Source organism: Phalaenopsis equestris, unplaced genomic scaffold (assembly GCF_001263595.1).
Source record: "Phalaenopsis equestris unplaced genomic scaffold, ASM126359v1 Scaffold000094, whole genome shotgun sequence".
NCBI lineage: Eukaryota > Viridiplantae > Streptophyta > Magnoliopsida > Asparagales > Orchidaceae > Phalaenopsis > Phalaenopsis equestris.
Genome location: NW_018164536.1, coordinates 3,271,124 through 3,288,540, shown reverse-complemented (window position 1 = coordinate 3,288,540; position 17,417 = coordinate 3,271,124). Strand labels below are relative to the sequence as shown.

General features: G+C 34.4%; 1 protein-coding gene across 3 annotated transcripts in view; it reads right to left on the bottom strand.

The window, feature by feature from the left end:
* Window positions 1-1,817: 1,817 nt before the first annotated feature.
* Window positions 1,818-17,417, bottom strand: part of LOC110020281 (chromatin modification-related protein EAF1 A-like) — a 50,867-nt gene continuing 35,267 nt past the window's right edge. For all 3 annotated transcript variants that reach the window (XM_020718332.1, XM_020718334.1, XM_020718333.1), the window contains exons 22-23: window positions 13,232-14,724; window positions 1,818-2,204 (exon numbers count right to left, since the gene is read on the bottom strand). In XM_020718332.1, the coding sequence (XP_020573991.1) occupies window positions 13,300-14,724 (1,425 nt within the window). In that variant the 3' untranslated portion in view covers window positions 1,818-2,204; window positions 13,232-13,299. The remainder of the gene's footprint in view (window positions 2,205-13,231; window positions 14,725-17,417) is intronic.

The following is a 17,417-nucleotide window of genomic DNA, read 5'->3' as shown; positions in this document are numbered from 1 at the left end:
GCTCAAACCTTTCTCCTTAGAAATTGCAAAGGTATTGTTTTATCCTCTATTTTTGCTCTCAACTAATCAATTAGCCAGCCAGGATTTTGGTAAACTATGGTTCTCTCTGGTCATATTTCCCCCTTTCTCCTTCTTAGAAAGAATGAAAAAAAAAAAAAAAAAAAAAAAACCAAAAAAAAAACATTGGTTTTCAAGATAAGCAACATAATGTATTATAGATGGATCTTTGGTTTCTTTTTTATACAACTCCTGGTTGGTTGGTAGATCTCTGCTTGTCATTTTGTATACAAGTACATTGAAATGTGATTCATCAACTTACATTTGGTTCAAATATTACTTTGTAAAATATGCTCTTTATTGTTGGATAACATATCTTGGTGGGCTAAATATTGCCGATAAATACACAGCATTTGCTTCAAACTTCAGCTATGAAATTTCTTCCATTATTTATTTTGGCCTATCCTTATAGCATGAAAGAAATGAAAAACATAAAGTGTCCCTAAAAACTCTTCTTGTTGTGATCATCTTTAATGCTGTAGGATGGAGCATGCACTCAATTCTCTCTTAATGTGTGAGCTTATTCCTCCTATGGGTGTTTGTCTTTTTGTGCCATTCATATAGATTTTTTTTTAGCCTTTCAATATGTATTTCTTTCTCCAAGTTTTTTACAATCTCATGCAATTGTTACTAATTTCTTCAGTGGAATATCATTAAACTAATACAAACATCAGAACTGAAATATATTTAACCCATCATTATCTTTGTTTTCTAGAGTTGCTACCTTCAGGCTAAGAAAGCAGATTCAGGCATGCACTGCATGACATAAGCTTGTAGTTTATACTACCCAAAAACCTGCCATTCCAGCTTTTTAGTGAGAAGGAAGCCTTCCATAAATTAGTAAAACTGCAGAAATCAAGGAGAGAACAACACCAGTAATAATAATAAAATAATAATAATAATCATAGTAATTTTAATGAAAAAAAATTAAGCAACAATGCATTCATAATGGATTGAGCTCAACATAATGCATTCATTTTGAGTTCTGAACTAAACCAAAATACAGTAACTTTGCGAACACGAAAACATAAAATAAATAAATAAAACATAAAGCAGTTTTTACATCATAACCAAACTGAACATTAAAAAAGAAAAAGAAAAAAAAAAAAAACTGTTTGTACGCAGAAGAGGCTCGTGGTAAATACCTGCCCTTAAATATTAGAGGGGAAGTTAAGTCACTTGAATCAGAATATTTGGCGTCTGTAGCTCATGAAACTACTATTTAACTAACCATCTTTTGAGACCTTACAGCAAACAAAACCACCACATCCTGCAGGCTTACAAAACTAGAATGTATAAGACAATTTTTGGAGCCTGCACCAAATCCTCTCCTGCATAATTTTTCCGCTGAAGAATGGAAATATGAAGAACAAATCACCAATTCCTGTCAAATTAGAATTTCATTTGAAATATCGAATCCTGCACAATCATACTGTCTGCTTAAAAAAACAGAAATATATCTATCTATCTATCTATCTATAATACTATATATATATATATATATATATATATACACACTAACCGTTAGCATACGGAGGAGTTACAGGCACAAAAGAAGATCAACACAACAATAGACCGATGGTAAATAAATCATAATAAATCCCTCCTTCCCCGTTCAGAAGAAAAAAAGGCTCCTAGTTTTTAAACTCACTAAAAACGCCTCCAACCCTGCAGCCACACAATTCACATGGACGCGAGAGCTGTGAGTAGTGATGACAGAAAGTTAGAGAGAGAGAGAGAGAGAGACCTACCATGCCTTGGCAAGACTTCTCCAATTAATATCAACTCATATTTGCAAGAGATTTAATGCTTAATATTCACTGTACAATATTTTCATTAAAAGACTTATGGAGGGTGTTCTAGTAAAACCTGACGCTATGTGAAATGGCCAGGAGTTGAGAGACAATTTCAGCAATATTCCCAGCCATGGGCAAAAAAATTTCTAAACAAGCCCAAAATTTAGCACTAATTCGAATTACAAAAGAATTTGGTAATACAATAAAGAAGCATTTCCCTGGGTGACTAGAAAGAGGGAGGTTCGCTGTAGGAGCTAAGGGAAGAAAAAATGTGTGGCAAACCATCTTTAAATTAGGAGATGAAATTGCTAACACCTGATCCCGAAGCAAAGCTGAATTTCCTCGGATTCACTGTCAAAAAATTAAAAAATAAAAAGAGTCAGGACATAAGAATCACATAGTTTAGTGCAATATACAGTTGTAAATCATTGGTAAACATGCAAAGTATTTTATATAAAATCCAAAGAGATGGATAGGGATGCAAAAGGTCCGTGATAAAAACAGGAAAAAAGAGAAACTATAAATTTTAGTATAAACAATAATTAGAGTCAAACAAGGTTCACTTTATTGGAAAAAAAATGATAAAATCATCATCATCAATATCCTTTACATGGAATCAGTTATATGAATTGATAGTTAATCATTCAAGATGAGTGTAATCTGTTGCAAATGATTTTAACCTTGCTTTTTTTTTTTTTTTAAATGTCTCTTAGGTTGGCTTTACTCTACTACCTTCCATATTCCTTTCCCACTATTACTATCTACTTGAATCAATGGTGAAAAACCCAAACCAACCAAGTCTACGCTATCTACCCAAACCAACCAAGTCTACGCTATCTATAATTGTTACATATTAGAATTTCTAATCGCCAGGACAATCTAAAATGATAATTTTAGACTCGATCATTCCTAACTTTGTCATATCCACTTCAACAGCCTAGCCCAACACTTATAAATGTTCTAATATAACAAAGATCCAAGAGACAATTTTAACCACCATTCCTTGACTTTCAAACTATATCCTCTTCCAAAATCTAATTCTTTTCTACGAGAGAATATTGGAATAAATCTTAAAAAACTTTTACTACTATTTATATTAGACATTTTTTTTTAAGGGTAAGGCCTATAGTGTCCATTGATAAGTAAAGGTTACTAAAAAGAGGTGCAAAAGGAACATCAAGCCTATCCCCCTTAAGCAAAAAAGACAAAGCAGTAGGACGCAAAGTATCTAAGAAGACAATTTGAGATGAAGCAGCCTCCTTGGCAAGCCGTCAACAGGTCTGTTGCCTTCTCTTGGTATGTAGGACCATTGGACACCGAGAAAATGAGAAATCTGAGCCATTTCCTTTGATGTGCCAATGAGAAGAGTTCAAGGAGGTGCAACATTTCCAAAGAATCAGAGAATCCATTCCATCACAAGGTTGCTCTAATGAAGGGAAGAGACAATATTGAGAGCAGCCAGAACAACCTCAGCCTGAAGAGGGAAAGCGGCAAATGTAGGGACTGAGAACACGAGTAATGCTGTGCCAGTGTGATCCCTGAAAACTCCCTCAATGCCAGCATTAGTACCAAAGAAACTACCATCAATATTAAGCTTGATCCAATTGAACTCAGGTTTCCTCCAATAAATCAGCTGAGGTAGCTGCCTAAAAGTCTTAACTAGTCTGATAATGTGCTTGGAAAAAGGATGTAGAGCAGCCATAAAACTTTCTTTAATCCCACCATGCTTGATCACCTTCTGAAGATGGGCGTGAATATACAAAAGGTTGCATTAGGACTCTCCCAATGACCATTCTCATCATGTTTCATATAGTACTTAGCCAGCCAAATAAACCAATTGATCAATATAGGGAGAATTATGATAACAGAATTAGTAGTTTGAGACTAATCCTGCCAACAGTTCCTAACAGAATTATAATTCCTCTCAGGCATATCAGCTTTCAGCAAATTAGCAAAATAGCTCCAAAGCTCCAAAGTCTACCTGAAAGATGGAAATATGTGAGAAAGGGATTTCTCCTCACCTCAACACAAGAGGCAAATGGAAGGAAGTATAAGACCCCTGAGCTTGAGTATGTCATCAGTGGGTATAAGAGAGTGCATAGTTCTCCAAGTAAAGAATGATATAGATGGTTTCAGAAAAGAGTTCCACAGCCACTTATAATTCCTGGACAGAGAGGCTGCTGAAGAGTTAGAGCAATGGACTTGGAGGTTGTAGTTTCAACATTTCCTTTGAAAATCAATTTATCCTTGCTGCAAGGATCAAAAGGAGTTCTGCAAATGTAGGTAGCATCCTGTTTGGCTACAATATTGCCAAGTTTAGTAGAATCCCATCTTCCATCAGTCCGCCACTCACCCACTGTGATATTGACGTCCATAAGCCCACCATCAAGATGAGCAAGAGGCCTCAAAAAAGTCCAATCATCAAACAAGAAGCTCATCTTGCCATTATCCCAATGGATAAAATCTTCAAAAAAATCCCTACGGTGAATCATTTCCTTCCAAACAACTGAGTCTGTGTTCTGAATTGTGCAAGCCAAGGGTGAGCCTGACCACAATTGTTTCTTCTCATAAGAATGGCCCAAAGAGAGTTATTTGCCCGAAATTTAATCCAAAGCTTCATCAAATTAATCTTCATAGATGCTCAAAGGACCTAAAGCCCAAACCCACATGATTAACAGGCTTTCTTCCAATTTACCCAATGAATCTGAGAGGAATTACCACTCCAAAGAAATTTGTTGAACAACCTCTCCAATCTTTTGAACAATAGTTTTGGGCATTTTTAGAGATTTGCATGGAATAAAGGGGTATAGCGGTAAGGACCTTTTTTGAAAGAGTAATTTTACCCCCATAGGAAAGAAAACTATTCTCCCATGACAGTAATTTAGCAGTTACATTATGGAAGATTACCTCAAACAAATAGCATTTCTTCTCCTTACTGATTTGAACACCAAGGTATGATATAGGTAAGCAGTGCCTAGTGAAGCCAGTATAATCAACTATCCAATGTCTTCTGGTTAAATAATCTGCTTTACCAACATAAAACCCACATTTGCTCTTGTTAAAAACCATCACATACACCTGCTCAAAATGCTGAAATACATCACACGCCTTCTTAATAAGATGCTTTGAAGCATTGGTGAATACAATTAGATCATCTGAATAAGCCAAGTGAGTGATCAGTAAGCTTTGCTGCTATAGAACATGTGGGGATGATTGGAGAATAGCACTTGTAAGCTTATGGATAAATAGTCAAAGGCCAAGATAAAGAGAATGGGGGAGAGAGGGTCTCCTTGTCTGATACCCCATAGAAGCATTCAAGTGCCCATGCTTTGCACCATTAATGATTATAGAAGAGAAATTATATTCAAGGAGCAGCTAAATGAGAGAACCCATGGCATGAAGCACATTAATGATGTAATCCCGAGATGGTATCATAAACCTTCTTAATATCCATCTTCAAAATCAGAATACTTCCCCGACATTGTTTATACACGTCCAAATTTAATTCTTGATTGATCAGGGTGTTGTCAGTGATGTTTCTACCTTTAAGAAAGGCAGCATGGTATGGGCTTATTATGTTATAGAGGTGGGGCTGAATCATAACAACAATAATTTTGCTAATTATGTTGGATACCACAGTAGAAAGACTAATAGGCCTGTAATCGGACCAATGACCAGCAGTTTGAGCCTTATGGATTAAAGCAATAGCTGAAGATTTAAAATAACTGTGAATATCTTGGCCAGTGAAAAAAACCTGGATAGTAACATTTGTAGAAAAGAGCACTAAAACTATCAGGATCTGCTCTCTTGGAGCTATCAATACTAATAACAGCCATATGAATCTCTTCCACATTTGGTGTACCAGTTAAATGAAGGCTTGAGACAAAGATCTTGCTAGCATGAAACAGTTCCAGATTAATCTATTGGAGACCCTGATTATGAGCAGAAAAACATACTGGAAATAGTTAATCCCAGCATCAACAATGTCCTTCCTGTCAGTAACCCAATCCCTATTTTGGTTCTTGATCCTGGCAATGGCATTTACGCGTTTCCTTTTTACGAAAGCATGAAAATACTTTGTATTTCTATCCCCATCAGCAAATTTGTGCCCGTAGCTTTCTGGCTTAATAAGTTCTATTACAAGTTAAAAACATCAATAAGACTGTTTTATGCTTATGCGAGCACTTCAAGAAGATTCTATCATTACAATAATCCTCTTCTTTCAAAATAACCAAATCTTCAGACTGCTAAACTTTCTAATGGACAATCCCAAAAATATCCCAATTCCATTGCTTTAAAGCTCTAGAAAGACCTTTATGAAGCTGCCAAAGTCTGAAACATGGATTGCCAACCTGCTGACAGGTCCAAGTAGTCCTAACAAAGTACAAAAAAGATTGATTAGTGGTCGACATATTGCAAAATCTGACAGGTGTGTGCTCAGGTTTGGGAGTTTCCTCAAATGACAATAAAATAGGTGAGTGGTCTGATGCTGTTTTAGATAGGTGTTGGATTTTATAATGTCTATAAGCATCCATCCACAAAGTATTAGCTAGAAACCTATCCACCCTTTCAAAAAGGGTGCCTCTGCTCCAAATAAACATAGAACCAGAAAAACCCAGGTCAAACAAATGGGGATCTTGAATAATATCTGCAAAAAGGTTAATCAATACTGATTAGGTGCCCTGCCCCCCTTCGTCTCACAGCTGGAAGATATTATGTCGAAATCCCGACCAAAAACCCAAGGTTCCTGGCAAGTTTCCCAAAAGTATTTCATATAATTGCATAAAGATCTCCCATCCTCCTTGCAGTAGCCTACACATACAAAGGTGAGTAGAAAGTTGAAAGTGATATTTGATTCCAAAAAGGATGAGCTGCACTTCATTTTCCTGTACTTCCGCATCTACAGAATTTCTCCAAAGAAAACCTATTTTGTTGGTTTTAGAAGAAAAGTTGAAATTACCGACCCTCCTCAAATATCTGAAGTTATTCTCCACAGCCGCCAAAGGCTCCAACGTAATCTTATAAGATTTTTAAATCTATTATAAGCATTAGAATTAGCAATGCCCCTTATATTCCATATAAAGAAATTAAATATCATTAAAAACAAGTTCTTTTTACCCTTTAGTGTCCCTTAGAAGAGTAGAAGCATATAGGGACTGTTGGTGATTCTTCATGTGGGTTGAAGTCAATGGTCCATTTGAGGACTTTCATAGTGATTCCCTCTATGTATAAAGTCTTTCTAGATAAAATTAGAACGTAGTCCATCACCTTTCCAATTTTTTTCATAACGTGCCTTCCATCTAGTAAACCAACATTTCAATCACCTTCTAGCTTCAAATCAGCAAAAATTTTTTTGATAACTTCCATTTGTCCAACAAGATAAATTGTAAATGGTCAGCTAGCTGTTGATTTTCAGCTTCAGAGAAAAACAATGCTGGTTTTCCATTCTTGCGCACAGCTTTCCTGGGGAAACCTGAGGACTCCCCAAGTTCAAACTGATCATGGAAGCTCTGTTAATTTAGCTGCCTCGTGTTTGAATAATTGATTGGACGTCTGATTGTTACCTTCCAAAACATATAAATAAGAAGGCTTATCCATGACTGACGGTCTCCAAAATCAGTGAAACAGTAACCAGTAGAACCAGGGAACTAAAACAGAGCGACAAAACCAATGTAACTACAACCCAAAGCCAAAAACCGAAAACCACAAGGGGACTTGTGAGAACCAGAGGGAGAAAAAACAGCAGAGAACAGAAAAACCGCACCAAACCTAGCAGATCCTGCCGCCATAACTAGAGAAGCATAATCAAATCCTAGAAAGGGCAAGTGAGGAAGAAGACATCCCTTGCACATAGCATCCTATTTAAATTAGACATCCTTAAAAACTATGATGAAGAATATTGCTTGAATAATAACTTCAATAATTAATAGCATGGCATAACTAATTAGTACTATCATAACAATTATTCAATAAAGTCACTCAAAATCAACTCTTATTTAATCGAATTAAACGTTTAATAAATTAATCAAAGATTAAGTAGGTGATATATTGTACTATTTATTAACAAATGGAATATTAATTTACTTTTATAAATCATTTTAATATGTTGTTCACATTATCACTTAGAAATTAATGACTTAGCCTAAAAGCTCTATATTTTGACAATTTAATTTATAGTCTGATTTTTCAACAAAAAAATATGACTAGGAAGTTTGTAAAGATGGATTTAAAACAAGAAAAAACACCTTTCTAAAACATTAAACAAACCCAAAGTTCTGAAACAATTAAATTTAACTTTCATAAAGCAATATTTTTCTCACAATAGTTGGCTCCTTACCAAGCACCTAAAAATTGATTATGATTGCCTGAATAGCATTATAAAATAAAGTACTACTTAAAGATTAAAGCATTAAGGAAAATTAAAATCTTATATGGAGAAACTATTAAATAAGAATTTGAATAAATTTTTTTAAGAAAAAAATTAACATAATCATGAACCATCTACATTTTTTATTATACTATACTAAAACCATTTACGGATGCTCTAAAACTAGTAATTCAAGAGAAAACTATTCCATCACAAGCTACAAAGAGTCATGCTTCCAAGCACCTACGTTTACTCTAATTTTTTGTCTACTAGGATGGGGTATAATTCCTCTAGGACCAGATCTACCACTAAGTGATTTCTCACTAGGAATTCTATATTCAACAGTATAATCAAGAATTGGAGTATACATTATTCTATTTGCTGGATGTCAGCTAATTCTAGAAATGTATTCCATGGATCACTAGGATCCACTGCTCAAATGATTAATTCATGACAAATCTATAGTTTATCAATTCCAGCAGTAATCATACCATGGCACTTTTATTCCATGGTATAACAATATCACTAGTTACCAAAGCATTCCTACTTTTTACATAAGCTCTAATTCTACTAATTACAACACTAATTTCTAATTACACTGGTCTAATTTTAAATTATTTCTAGTCTAGCTCAAGTACAGGATCAAATTTATTCAAAAATCCTCTAGGCGCAACATTCGATCAACTTTTAATTGGTATTGGTTTCAAATTTCAAGTAAAAGCGTCTCCAACACACAACAAGGAACAATGGTTTCCCATTTCAGGAATTAATTTGATGTTATGCCACAAAGTTTTGCTATGAGGAAAATTTTATTCTAATAAAATTAGTAAATCAACATACAAGGAATGAAAGGATTATCATAAATCTTTAATTGATTTGATGTTATAGGTAAAGAAAAATGAAAAAATTTTCCTAAAAATATTACAACAATACTGGAGAATTAATTTGATGTTATGCCACATAAGTCTGCTATGAAGCAAAAATTATTCTAATAAAATTAGTAAATAAATATCTCAGGAATGAAAGGCTTATGGTAAATTTTTAATTGATTATAGAGAAACACATGGTGTGACAACATTATGATTGATATTTAGAAATTACTGGATAAATTATATGTATAAAAATTGTCTTAAAATTAAAATTATACAAACAAAGAAACATGATCTAGCACTATAAATAGCCTTATCCTAACCATTTGGGATAGACGTCATGAATCCACACTTTTTGTTCATTTCTTTTGAGTATTGTATGGATGTGTTAAACCTCTACTTCGCAATAATTTTGAACATATTCTATCCATGCAACCTTAGGCATGCTCTATTTTTTCCTAATCAGCTAACACTAATTTTATCAACTCATCAAACTAAAACCTTTTCTACCTTCATTATACATGTTTAAATCACCTAAAATTATTTTTAATTATCTTTATCTTAAAGGAATGCCACTTTAAAATTTTCTCTAATATAATCAGCTAACGCCAATCCACACTATACGTGTTCAAATCATCTAACAATAATCCACACTTCTTGTTCATTTCTTTTGAGTATTGTATGGATGTGTTAAACCTCTCCTTCATAGATAATTTTGAACATATTCTATCCATGCAACATAAGACATGTCTATTTTTCCCTAATCTGCTAAAAATAATTTTATCAACTCACCTAAAGGAAACATTTTCTACCTTCATTATACATGTTCAAATCATCTAAAAATATTTTTAATTATCTTTATCTTCAATGGATGCCACTTCAAAATTTATCTAATATAATCATTTAATATTTTGTCCATCCATATCTGCCTTTATATTCTCATTTACCACACAACTTCAAATGATTTTTTCATACACAATATTTGGATTCATACAATATCATCGGTTTAATTACGATTATATTGAATTTATCATTCAGGTATAAATAATATTCTCTCAGCACACAACTCCTGAGACACTTCTAAATTTTAAACAGCATTTATAAACTATAGAATTAAATACACATTATAGAGATGTGAATTTTAAGAAAAAAGAGTGGTCACTAATAGCCAATTGAATATGGAAAAATCTGGAAGTGGTAAAAGGAGAAAACCAGCAAGGAATAATACTTGTTGAAGATACGATGAAAAAAATATATAAGTAAATTAATTAGAAATGAATAAAGATGACAAAAACTATGTTAATAAATCAGATAGAAAATAAGAATTGATGATTTAGGGAAAAAAATAGAGTTGAAGAAAAGCAGCAAAATTCAACGTAATGTCAAATGATACACAAAATAGAAAAAAAGTTTAATTAACTTTTCTATAAAAATACATTGTAAACTGTAATTTATAATTTCTCAAAAAGAAAAAAAAGATCTACATGTTTGCTAAATATATTTATTTTAAACAAATGAAATAACCTCTAAATCATACCTTTTATTTTAGCATACATACATACATACATACATAAATATATGCATATATGGATGCATGCACATACTATTATCAAAATCAAGTTGAATGCTCTCCTAGGAGCTCAGGCAAGGCAAGAGGAGGCGAGGCGTGACGAGGCATTATGCCTCAAACACCTCTCAAGCCACACTACGTCACTGCTTTAGTAAGCATCCTAATGCAAGACACTAAGAGCACAAGTGTTTGTCTTTTTTATATAATCTTCTTTTATTATATTTTAAAGAGCACAACCATATTGAAAAATGAATGGCCCCAGAATTTAAAGAGGAGAAATAAAATAAAAGTGATCATTGAAGACTAGATTAACCTTACAATATTAAAGCTACCAACTTAGATTTTTATTTTTCTATTTAAACATAGAAACACATAACCTTTAAACCTTATGGAAACTTAATTTTAGATATCTATCTAAAACTTTTAACATTTTGTCGAAATTTATTTTTTTCCTTACCATATTTTAATATTTTATTGTGATGATATTATATTCTCCAAAATATTCATTACAGTTAAAATATGTGAAATTTTATAGTGTGCACCTAGCACCTTGGGTAGTCAGACATTAGACAATCATGTTACCTTCAACGTAATAGCACATTTAATAACATTGAAAATTACATTATCAAAATATGATTACTTCAAAAATGTCTTAAAGCCTCTGGGAAATTTTATAATCAAATTCTCCATTTAATCCCACATTAAATTGATTTATCTACAAGCTACAAAAATTTCTCTTTCAACAATTTTTCGAAATTTGAAATTCATTGTCTTTAAGTTCCACCAACTTATCTTTGAGAGTAATCTTTAAGTTCCACAGAATTTAACGACAACAAAAACAACAATAACAAGCATTTATCCTACTAAACGGGGTCAGCCACATGAATCGTTAATCTCCATCGCGTCCTATTGAGTGTCATATTTTCATTTAATTCTAATAGATTAAGATCATTTTTTATACAATATGCCCAAATCTTTTTAGGTATACCCCTACATCTAGTCTCCTAACTAGATCATCGGATGGTTGATGTTTAACGTGACCAAACCATTTAAGGCGACTCACTAATCTAGTCCTCCACTGGAACTACACTACACCAACCCTATCAACACCAACCCTATCATGGATATATTCATGTCGCATTTTGTCTCTAAGTGTCAAGCCACTCATCCACCTAAGAATTCTCATCTCAGCAATACTTAATTTTGTTTTATACTTCTCTTTTAAAGGGCAACATTCTGTGCCATGGAGCATTGCAAGTCTCACCACCATCTTATAAAATTTTCCTTTAAGTCTAAGTGGTACTTTTCCATCACACAATAGTTTTGATGCATTCCTCCACTTCAACCAACCAAATTGAATTCTATTAATAACATCACCATCTATATCACCATCACTTTGAACAATAGACCCGAGAGATCTAAAATGTTCACACCTTTTAGGGGTTGTTTGGCAGCGAATTTAACCGAGAATTTACGCAGGATTTAAGTGGAATCCTGCTAGACGGTCATTTTGGACAAAATAAATCCCCAGATGTCGTAAATCCGGATTCCGTGAATTTAGAATGTAAATCTCAGATATAATGAATCCGACGAATGAGTGGATTTAACTTCGTGGGCTTGGGATTTAATTTCGCGAGCTTCCGAATGTCTTCGACAACCATAACGACTTCTTATATTCGGACAGAAATTGCCAAATAGTTTTACTGGATTTATAAGATTTAGAAAATCCATTGCAAGGCAATTTTCAAGATTTAACCCATACAAATTTAGTAAATCCGGATTTACAAGATTTACTGAATTTGAATACCATAAATCTCATCTGTTGTTAGACAACACCTAAATGATTTGATCACCCATAGTTACAACTCTGTCACTCGAGCAACTACTACTAAAATTAAATTCCATATATTCAATTTAGATCTACTCAAACGAAGGCCTTTAGACTCTAGTGTAGGCCTACATAATTCAAGTTTTTTTCTAAACTCAAGAAGGATATCATCGGTGAAAAGCGTACACCAAGGTTAATTAAGTTAAACTCTTTCCTCAAATATGTTGTTAATGCTACTAGAGAATATGCTAATCTGTATTTAGAGAAATGTAAAGAATTATCAATCATTTGGATTAATAGGGTCCATCATTTAAAGGATGTCGCATATTCAATCTCAAAAGATACTTATTATGTCATAAATAAGAGTGGTTGATACAATGAGCATTTACACGAATCAGAATATCTTAAAACATACATACTCATTTCATTATCTCGATTAAAGGAATAAGATGCCTAGCCTAATTCCGCCTTCAAAGTCTAGAATGGACTAGAAATGAAATCATAAGAAAAAAACTAAAAAGGATCATTTTGATGACACATGGAGAACTAATTATGCAGCTTTTTTTTCATAAAAACTAATCTCAGGAAAAAAAATACTTAATTATAAGGTTCTTTCCCTCAAAATTTTAATTCCTTCTTTATTGCAATTTAGGAGGAGATCCTTCATGCTCACAACACGATGAGTAACAAAAATGCTCAAAAGCAGATGTGCACGAGTTCTATGTAGTCTTAAGCTTACTTTACCTGTACAATACTTCTACAAAAGCTGATCGAGCAGCTTCATGTTTCAAGGACCAGCATTCTTTTTATCATCATGGTCCTGTGTTTGAAGACCGTGTGTACAAGTTTCCTTGTACGCCTTGCCGATGCTGCTGCTGAGTTAGAGGTGTTGGCTGAAGCTGCTGCTGTTGTTGCCATTGACCCCCAACTCCATGCACATGCATAGAGATATTACCAGATAACTGCCTCTGCCCTAAACCTTGTGTAGAAGGTGGTATCATTGCATCATTCCCAGTAAAGTTTTCTTGTGGAATGGCAGCTATTTGAGCTTTCTCACCCGTTGTGCATGTTTCGAAGGATGGTTCTGGCTTCCAGTGGACTCCTGATGAAATAACACCAGGCAGGCTAGAAGAATCTGAAGTTTTAGGAAGTGATGAAGATGGAATCATTTGATTCACTTGGACTGGTTCATTAATGGACTGTATTCTACCATCATGACTTGACTGACGGCTCTGTGGAATCATTATTCTTTGCATGTTTGTTGGTGATTGATTTGCTTGTCGCTGCTGCTGCTGCTGCTGGGTAGCTGGAGGTGTTGCTGGGACCGAATGCTGGACAGTTCGTATGGAATGAGTTGAAGGGGCCCGTATTGAAGCTTGATTGTTATCAGGATGAGAAGGCATAGATGCAACTTGCTTTGATTGTGGAGGATGTGGACGGGAATACAGCTGTTGAGAGATCGAAGGTTGTTGCAGATTTGAATTTAATCCTGCACTTACAGGACTAAAGCCCTGATTTTGTTGCAACAGAAGCTTCTCAGAGGCCTGGTTACTGGAAACTGTTGGACGGATACCGCCTTGGTTGGCATCAACTGATAGGTTTTGCTGCAGCAACATGGTTCCCCGGCCCAATCCCTTCATAAGTTTACCATGCTGTGCCTGCTGCTTTTGCTGCTGTAGATTCCTTGGTTGCTGCTGCTGCTGCTGCTGCTGCTGTTGTTGAACCTGTTGCCTTTGTCTTTGCTTTATAATCTGACTTGACACCGTGCTGCTGGTTTGAGGGTTGCGAGGCATTGGTTGCTGCTTATGCTGTGTCTGGGATGAAGCAACTGAATTTACAGGTGAAGATGACTGGTTTTGTTGTTGGAACTGTGAATTGTTTTCCATGGGAGAGATGGCAGAGGAACCAGAATATGGATGCTGGGCCTGAGGCATAATCCGTTGTTGAAGCTGGCTCTCTTTAGCAAAGCGGATATATGCCTGCTGCTGTGAGCTTGAGTGGTTGGTGCCTTGAATGAGAGAGTTATTAGGGCTCCCAAGGATATGAGGCTGTTGAGGAATCTGATGTGGTTGGTGTTGTTGCAGTGGCATTGTCTGAACAGGGGGAGGAACTGATGCATTGGAAAATGAGCCACTCATACCATTGAAAGGGGCAATAGCTTGAGCATTGCCTTGTGAGGCTTGCAGCTGAATTTCTTGCATCATGATCTGCCTAGTTTCCTCTGTAGTCTGACCAGGCTACACAAAATTGTTAACTAATATTCAGGGTAATGAGGAAGGTAAATTCATGAATAATTACATCATAATTTGCTCGGACAATAGAAAATATTTGTGCCAAAATCTAACACGTTAGTCGATCATGTTTAGTATGTAAGAGGCAAAGAGATTAACGTCATCACAGAAGATAAACAGATTCTTAAATATGGCAAGAATCAGGTCACGTGCATCGAGGTTCAGCAAAGGCAGGCAAAATCTGGCGAAGAATGTGGAAAAAATATGTAAGCAGCATTCACTTTTTCAAGACATGGACAAGCTTTTCAAGATAAGAAATTCATAGAAAATAATGGTGAGAATACATAGTTTCATCATCACAATAACTATTGCCATTAGTCATGCCAACGACAATTTTGGGACAAATATATAAATCTTCATGCTTCAAGTGCTCATGTTAAATGATGCATGCAGTGTGAAACAATTTTCGGACAATTCTTTTACACAACTTCTGTCCATGTTAAACGTCTGCCCACTCCTTTTCTCCCAAATCATTTAAGCTAATTTTATTTACCCATCATGCATCTTTTACCTTTCGCTATGCATTCCAAGACCTAAGTTTATTTTAAACCATTTTATCTTCAAAAGCAGCCACTCTCACCATCCCTCTAACATAATCATTTGTTGGTTTGCCCTTTATAATTTTTTTCACTGCCCCTCTAATATCATGTAAGGAGTTTATTGAGGAAAATACTAAAATAGCAAGATCCAAAAAGCCATTCTAGCCAAAACACAGGGCCTTCTTGACAATATAGACAGCCGTTTGGCAAAGAGTATGGATCCATGTCACCAAATATGTAAAGCATGACTACGGGTTAAGCCGATGGGAATGTTTATTCTAACATAGAGAAAATAGTTCAGGAAGTAAACCGTATTCATAGTCATCAATAGCTTTATCCCCACAATTAAGGGAAACCTTTATGATTCCTCATTTTAATGCATTGATCTCTTCAATGCACCCAAGCTCCAAAACATTGTTAAATAAATTATTGAGCATAAATTACACCGGAGAGCATTTAAACTACTTATGTTCATAGTATATATATTGTTCTTCACCATCATCTATTCATTTTCTTCAGCGTCCACTCTTTTTCTCTCACCAGACTTATAAGCAGCTCGATCTCCATAGATTCAAACGCTTCATCACTAAAAATATATAATTCAAGAAACCAAAGCTATAGCACATTAATTTAATCAGATCTTACTTCTCCAAGTGCAATTGAACTTTTCAAATCACCCCACATTAAACAATGATTTTCAAAAACTGCCTTCTTTACTGTGTTTAAGTATTTCCAACCCTATCTCCAACAAAAGGTAAGAAGCTCAACTAGCTACATGGTAACTAAAGCTAAGGTTCTCATCCAAAGCAACGTGCCTTAAGTAGGGTTCTCGCTTGGGAGGTGTACAAAATACAAAGCTCTTACCTTCCCTCGCTTGAACAACTAAATAAGTGCCTGCTTACCTTTCACAATATTGGCTTAAACTACAAACAGAAAATTAGGTTAAGACAAACTCAAATAATCAAGCAATATGGAAAGTTCCATGGTCGAGAAAATGATAGTTTTAGTGGATGACATTAGTAATTATCAGCCGATACTACTTGAATAGTAAGTGATATCAGGGATAAAATGCTCAAATATCTTGGATTTATTACAATGAAGATTGAGAAAAAGATGAAGATTTAATTTATATAATTAAAATGAGAATGATTAAAATAATTAGAAAATCGTATATAGACTTAAAAGTTAAATTTTATAACAATGAAATAAAGCCAGCAAAGTTGAATGGATCTATGTGTTCAATAATCAAGAAGTCATTTATAGGAAAATAAAACACTGCAAGAACGAAAATACTAAGATTAATGTGTGGCAGAAAAAAGAAGGATAGATTTAGAACTAATTTTATGAGAATGGTGGTCAAAGTAGCATCATTAAAGAGAAAGTAAAAGAAAATATAATTGTATGATTTGAGCTTGAGCCCGCAAAATAAAAGGAAGAAGATGCATTCAAATGGGTATATAATATTAAATTTGAAAGACACTTAAGAAGATTGGAAATAGACAAAAGCTAGCTTGGATGAAAGATTGCACATCAAAATTTTCTCAAGATAGGTTTAACACCTAAATTAGCACTAAACAATATTAATAAGATAGGAATAAAATCTGCTGTAAATAAGGTAGAGGGAAGTAGACTTAGGCGGTTGGATATGCGCAATAAGAGATAGTAAGATGCACCAAAAATATAATTAGATAAAATAAATGTTGAAAATTCAGGAGGAAAAAAAGAGACAGAAAAAAGTAAGAGAGAATATTGGCAAAACATCGGCACAAAAAAATAGTTCAACAAATGATGATGAAGGTTCCATTGTATTCTTAACCCAAAAAATGCGTCCGGATCTTCTGGTAGTTCCTTAATCAATCACCTACCTTAAAAGAGAGAACATCTTTGCGCACAAGAATCAACATTTCGGGTAGCTGACTTCTGAAGAATGACAAATAATTTAGTATTTAGAATAAAAAAAGAACATCTTGGCTTAGATATTTAAGCTGGTTGCTACATAATATGTTAGAAAGAGACTAAAATAACAAAAAGAGAATGAATTAAATCCATTCTCTCAGGAAAAAAAGAAACTAAGAGAGGATTTTTTCTGCATTATTTTTT